We start from the raw sequence: 6975 nt of genomic DNA, 5'->3' as shown, positions 1-6975 counted from the left end.
AAGTTTCCAGGAAGCGCCCCCATAGTGCCACCAGCTTGGGATTGGCACTGGGAGCGGGGTAACCTTTGTACCAAACATAACAGTGTAGAGGTACCTACTTGGGACTCCAGAGCTCCAGAGGCTGAGGTAGGAGGATAGTGTTAGAGTTCAGCTTGGACTACCCAGCATGACCCCGCCACAAGAAAGCAAAACCAAAAGAAGTATTACATTTGATTAATAATATCTCTGTGTATTTAAGGGTACCAGGAAACATTTAGAATAATTAAATAAACCAATCAACTTTTCATCCTCTCAAGTTTTCAGTGAAGAGATTTAAAACATGTTATCTTACTAATTAAAAAAAAATACATTGTATTGGCTGGAGAAATGGCTAAGAGATTAAGATCACTGGCTGCTCTTTCAGAGGTCCTGAGTTCAATTCTCAGCACCCACATGGTGGCTCACAACCATCTGCAATGAGATCTGGTGTCCTCTTCTGGCCTGTAGGCATACATGCAGGCAGAACACTGTATACATAATAAATACATAAATCTTGAAAAATGAGCAAACAAACAAACAAACAAACAAACAAAAAAAAAACCCCAACCATTGTATTAACTATAGCTCTGGGCTATGTAACAGATCTTAATGACTTACCCTACTGTCTAAGGGAGACTGTGTCTTGGTGCTCAGCTCCTGGTCTTCTCCACTCTATCTCTGCTCATCAAATGAGATTGTGCACACATTCCGTTCCTCAATATCCTGGCCAGCACTTGTGGTATTCCATCTTTCTTGTAATCATGTAATCATCATCCTAATTGATGTCAGGGGAATTACCAGGGGAATTAGCTTCCCCTGGTAACCAGTGATACTCAGTATTTGTCTACGAACTTGGGAACTACCTGTATGCCTTCTTTTGAGAAGTGTCTAGTTAGAGTCTTTGTTGATTTTAAATCAGGCTATTTGCTACTAAATTGTTTTCTAAATTTATGGTTATCTGAAAATTTTGTTTTGCACTTAATTTAGGAAAATGGTGCATAAAAAAAAACCTGAGTTAGGAGTTTGTTTGTTTGTTTTCCTGAGCATTATAAAAATACTATAAATACTATTTCACTATTTGATTGTTCTGCCACCAGATTCATTAGACTTATCTCCATTTTTTTTCTTTTTATTTAGATTTTCCTGTCTTTGGTAGTCTGCAATTTCACTATGCTGTGCTTAGGTAAACTAACATTTGTTATTTTACTTCTTACACATTAGAACATTTACCTTTCACCAGTTCTGACTTATTTTAAGTAAAATGTCTCCAAACACTGATTTTCATATTTTAATTAGACTTTTTTTTTTTTTTTTTTTTTTTTTTAGCTCTTTGCACACATCTTTAGTAGTTCTTTATGCTTCTTGACTTACCTCTAGTGTTACATTTCTGATCACTTCTGGGCAGGAACTCTACCATTGAGTTATAGCCTCAGACTTTCTTGATGATTTCTTCAAATTTGTCTTCTAGTTCATAAATTCCCTCTTCATCTGTGTCTAATTTGGTGGGTAACTCTCCCAAGTTTTTCCTTTCTTTTTAGCAACAACTTTATTGAGATATAACACATTACGTAACATAAAATTCACTCTTTATTGGATGCATGTCAGTGAATTTAAGCGTATTAACAAAGTTGTGTATCTATTTCATTACTTCACTTATGAATAGTGTCCCAAACTGATCATTTTCTCTCCCTCTCTCCTCCTCTCCTCCATACTTGGCTAATCTTTCTGTCTTTGTTGGATTTTTTAATTATGGGCATTTCATATAAATAAAATGCTTTTTTTTTTTTTTTAAATTTTTGCTGTAGTTTGGGTTTTTTGTTTTGCTTTGTTTTTTTTTTTTTTTTTTTTTTTCCTTCTTTCTTGGTGACTAGCTTCTTTTACTAAGAATTCTTCCAAGGTTTCTGTTGATTTTTTATCATTTAAGTGAAGTTTCAAATTTTTCTTTCTTTCAGATAAACTTGCTGTTCAGCTTGTGCTTACATGTTCCTTCTTTTAGTATGTCAGTAAGTACATTGTGTTTGTATTCTAGGATTTAAGTTGGTTGTTGGTGCTTATCTCTGAGTGACTCTGGTTTGTTAGCATTGGAGGTGTGGTCATGATGAACAGGGTACATGGACCATTCACTAGCCTGCTCGCAGCCTGCTCCCTGCATTTCCACAGAAAACACTTACCTAGAAGCCTCACTACTCTGCAATAATACATATTAAGGCTCATTCTCCGAGCCTGTGTGCGGGGCTCAGGCTCTGCCCACACCACTGTGAACCATGCTGCCTCTGAGCTCCACTGAACTAATTCTTACCCTCTGCACTCTCTTCATCTATATCTTCTTCAAAGTGTCTAGTCCCTCTCTTCCTCAGCACTCTGTGAACTACTCAAGTGCTCAGGCAGTTTGATCCCATTATTGGCCATGTCACCTAGTGACTGGTGTGGCACTGGGCAGGAGGCACTATCACTGTGTGTTTCCCTTACCTGTAACTCAATACTCAGACAGCAAGACACTGAAGTAATGAATGTGCTGTTAGAAAAGGAGAACAGACACTATGAGCTCAAATTGACATCCTAGGTTGTCATATCTAGTAACGGTCTGATGTTAGTGATAGTCATTTGTTTGGTGTGTGGTTCATGGACAGAGGGGGCAGAAACCAAGGTCTGCCTGCCTAGGGCTTTGAACACCTTTCCTGCTGGATGAAAAGGAGCCCTGGCTCAGCGCCCAGGAGAGATGGAAGGACAGGTGGAGCGCAAGGTGTGGATCTGGCCAATGCTCCCTATAGCAGGATCAGGATTTTCACCTTCTGGGTGTGGGCGTGGTTGGTGACAAAAATCCCTGGGACTGGGTTGCCCGTGGGCGTCGTAGTGGTCTTAGGAGTACAACTGGCTGGAATAATTGGAGCCAAGGTGGAGGCTGGGGAGGGAGGAGCCCCAAGGCTGGGCGTCTGAATCCCAAGACTGCTACCTCCCTCCTTCGCTGCGTCTTTGTGCATTTCGCTTCCTTTAGCAGCCAAAGCTCTTCCGAGAATCTGCAAGGGGACCACGGCCAAGCATAGGGGAGGATCCTCCCACGCCGGGTAGGGAGATGGATAGGGGTGGGGAGGCAGCTGCGGCGGGAGCGGGAGGCCTAGAGGGGGTATTGCGCGTGGGCGAAGGGCGCAGAGGCGGGGTAGGGCGACCTGCTGCATGGCCTCCAGCCCTGAGCGCCCCCCGCCTCGCGCGTTTTCCCGCCGCGCGCGGCCCCCGCCCGGCTCCGCCCCGCCCCTCGCGCGGGGTCCGCGTCTGCGGCTGCGTTCCCCGAAAGACGAAGCTGCGCCCCGATTCCGGTCCGCAGGGAGAACGAAGGGCATTTCTCCCCGCGCCGCACCCGCTGCTGAGCCCGGAGTGCGGACACCCCAGGGATGTGAGTGCGCCCCGACCCTGAGGCCCGCACTCCACGCCCCGATTCGCGGTGAGTGCCGAGGCGCGCGCGAGCGCGCGCTCGCGGGGAGCAGGGGAGGGGACTCGGCGCGGGGTTCCCGGCCCCCCAGCCCAGGGGTGGGGACGAGGACGGGGACGCGGCGCGCACCCCCTCCCCCTGCAGGTAAGGTGCGCTCCCTCCTCCCGCCTTTCCTGTCTGGACGCACCTACAGCTCCCCGGGGAGAGAAGACATCCTCCTCACACAGGTGCTCAGCGAACGCTCTGGGGACTTCGGGCAGCCACCTCACTGGAAAGGGCAGATCTCTCTTCCTTGGAGGGGAGGCGGTGATGGTGGATGCTCCCGGTGATGGGTTGGGGGTGGGGCATCTCAGGCTCTTGGAAGGACACCCCTCCCTGCGCGCGCTTTTGATTCCTGGGGTATGGTCGCGTCCTCAGGCCCGAAAAGGGAAGGGTCCTTGGCGTTGGGTCCTCTGACCGAGGCTATTTCCCTCTAGGCCTGCGCCTCAGAGGACCCCTGCCTGCAGTCCCCGTGCTTCTCTCAGGCCCTCTCAGAGCATGCTGCCTGCAGCCATGAAGAGCCTTGGCCTGGCACTGCTGGCCTTGCTGCTTTGCCCCTCGCCTGGTGAGTCGGGGGCCCGCGGGGAGGGGTCACGTCGCAGGGAGCACCACTCATATCTCAACTCCAGTCACCTGGGCTCTCCCTGTTGGAAACAGCATTCAGCACCTTCCCAACGGGCTTCTGGTACTGCGTAGAGGTCCCTCAGTCTCAGAGGTCCACCAGGCTTCCTATTAAATCTGGTGGGCCTTTCTTGTCTTGGAAACCACCCATTTTGGGGGGTCCTGTGTGCAGGAATAAGAGGATGGGGAGGCAGGATGTGCAGGTACAGGGTCAGCGTGGAGGCCCACTCTGGTCTTGTGGGAGTGGAACTTGTCTATGGGCATGGTTCTACCATGATTGCTACTGTAGGTTGGGGAAGGGGGGATGCAGGGTCTGCTTGTCCAGGCCTAGGTTCCTCTGGTCATCCCCCTCCCCATGCCCTGCCTAGCCCATGGCCTGTGGTGCCAGGACTGCACCCTGGCCAATTCCAGCCATTGCGCCCCGAAGCAGTGCCAGCCAACCGACACCGTTTGTGCCAGCGTGCGGATCACCGACCCCAGCAGCAGTAAGTCTGAATCTGGTGAGGGCATGGGGGTAGATACAAGGAGAGGTCAAAGGTGATCTCTGAGTTCCTCTTGCCTGGAACAAGAGCATGAATGAGTTTGAGGCAAGACAACCATTGGCTTGTTCTTCTCTGGTTCCAAGTCCGAAATTGATTTGAAGGACCCTGGATCTTGGGGGGGGGGGGAAGAAACAGAGCTCAGGTGGAGATAGACCTTAGCTTCATGCTTCCTTCTTTCCCTCCAGGTAGGAAGGACCATTCTGTGAACAAGATGTGTGCTTCCTCCTGCGACTTCGTTAAGCGGCACTTTTTCTCAGACTATCTGATGGGGTTCATTAACTCTGGGATCTTAAAAGTCGACGTGGACTGCTGCGAGAAAGATTTGTGCAACGGGGCATCAGCCAAGGGGCATAGTCCCTGGGCCCTGGCTGGGGGGCTCCTGCTCAGTCTGGGGCCGGCTCTCCTCTGGGCTGGGCCCTGAGGACCCTCCCTCCCTCCTGCAGGGCTTTGGAGCTTGTCCCCAAGCTTGTTGCTGCCCCTCCCCAGCCTAGCCTGGCTAGGGCTGGGATAGCAAGGGCTTGCCCTCAAGGTCTGTAGCTCTCAACTTCCCTAGATGTGAGCCTTCTCCTTTTCTCCACCAGCTCCATATCCCAGGCAGCTGGACATCTCCAGGAGACCAGACACCCTGGCAGGAAGCTCGGGTGGGGGGGGGAGGGGGAGGGCAGGGGACTGGGACCCTCCAGGTCCCCTAGGGGAGGGAGGCCAAGCCAGGGACAGCCCAACAGCCTGGCCTGAGGGGCATTAACTACAGAGAAATAAAGTCACTTCTGAGTCTTGTGCCCGGGTCTGAGCCTGGGTGTTGGAGGTGGGGAAGGGTCTTGATAAGGAGCAAGGGCCAGGCTTCGGCCCTGAGACACCTGCGGGGGTGGGGGGAGGGGGGAGTGTTGTCAGGGGTTCAGGGTGGTGGGTGTTTATGCAGGGACACCTGAAGATGCCCTGAGTAGGGCTGCTTGGGACTGAGAGCTTGGGAGGGGACACTTAAGGAAGATGGAGTGAGAGCTGAACTGGACAGGATCACACTTTGGGAACTTGACATGGGTGTAAGGGGTGCTTCTAGATGCATTCCACGGTGCACATGGCCAGCCTGCATTTGTGCTTCCCTGCTAGTGGCAACAGAGCAGTCTGTCTACCCCACTTATGGTCACACATCCACACTGAAATATCCACACTGGGGTCCCCATCACCTCATGTTTGTCCAGGTGCCCATTCACACCCTGCCTGGGATGCGCATTTGCCCAGTTGCAGACATGTGTGCTTGCTTGTTCAGCTCTCTTTTGCTTCTACCTATTCTGAATCCTGAGGTGCTTGGATTTGGGGTGGCTGAAAACCCTAGGGTGATTGAGGGTTCTGTGGTTCTTAGGGTGGAATGGAACCCTCACTTCCTGGGCTCTGCTTCTTTACTGCCCCACTCTGGGTTGGGGCCACACATGGATGGAGGCCTGAGGCCTGAGGATGCTGATCTCCATGCTAAGTGGCAAAGGTGGGAGACATGGGGAAAACTTGTACAGGGAGATGAACTGAACTGACCCTTACACCGCAGCTGCTGGTCTTCAGTTTCCTCCCTGAGTCCAACCCGGCCTTCTGCTGCTTGCCAGATGTTCCACAGATGGTTTGTGTGGCCAGGCTCACCCTGTGACACATACTGAATACCCCAGGTATTCTCTGGGGCCTGAATTTTGGCCAATGCCACATGCTACCTGTAGCTGACCCAAACCCATGAACAAGTTCCTGTAGGATCTAGCCTTGACATTGCTCCTGGGTACTGTGCATAGGTGACAGGAGTAAGGGTTCAAGTGGGTGACTGTGAGGGGGAGCTTCCTGTCATCACTAGTTGCTGATGTCTGAAATCTGTGGTGGCAACTGCCAAGGCCTCATCCCTGGAAGAAGGTTAGTTCCTTTTGCATTTGAACTTCACAGCTGTGGTCCCTTCTGCCTCTCACCTCCTCCTAAAGTGCTGGCCCTGCCTGTGGAGCCCAGAGCACAGCCAGTGCAGGGCTAGGGTGCCTATGGAGGATGCAGGAAGTCTGCAAGTGGTGGATGCCCAGGAGAAGCCTTTGGAGCTCCTGGAAGGCCAAGCCATTAGCTGGAGATGAGCTTCATCCAGGGATACCTTTATATGCCAAATGCATTGTCTGAAGGGTCTTGAGGAGCAATCAGGAACAAGATTTTGGCCTCATTAAGAAACATATGAAATTAGGAGGCAAACACTCTTGTACCCCTGAGGGACTTCTGAGGGAGGGGAAGCAGGCACAGAGGGTTGGGACCCTTCATCCTTATCTGAGCTGCCAATGTCCTCATCTCAAGGAGGGTTCCAGTGGACAGCTTTGG

At 50.9% G+C, this 6975-nt stretch overlaps 1 protein-coding gene across 1 annotated transcript; it reads left to right on the top strand.

Moving 5' to 3' along the window:
- The first annotated feature begins 3297 nt into the window (after positions 1-3297).
- Ly6h (lymphocyte antigen 6 family member H) lies at positions 3298-5426 on the top strand. Its single transcript, XM_051189126.1, has 4 exons — positions 3298-3457; positions 3922-4049; positions 4474-4590; positions 4833-5426. Exons 2-4 carry the CDS (start codon positions 3983-3985, stop codon positions 5066-5068), a joined length of 420 nt encoding a protein of 139 aa, XP_051045083.1. The 5' UTR covers positions 3298-3457; positions 3922-3982; the 3' UTR covers positions 5069-5426.
- The last annotated feature ends 1549 nt before the right edge of the window (positions 5427-6975 follow it).

This window comes from Phodopus roborovskii, unplaced genomic scaffold (assembly GCF_943737965.1).
Source record: "Phodopus roborovskii unplaced genomic scaffold, PHOROB, whole genome shotgun sequence".
Classification (NCBI taxonomy): domain Eukaryota; kingdom Metazoa; phylum Chordata; class Mammalia; order Rodentia; family Cricetidae; genus Phodopus; species Phodopus roborovskii.
This window is presented reverse-complemented; position numbering and strand designations above follow the sequence as displayed.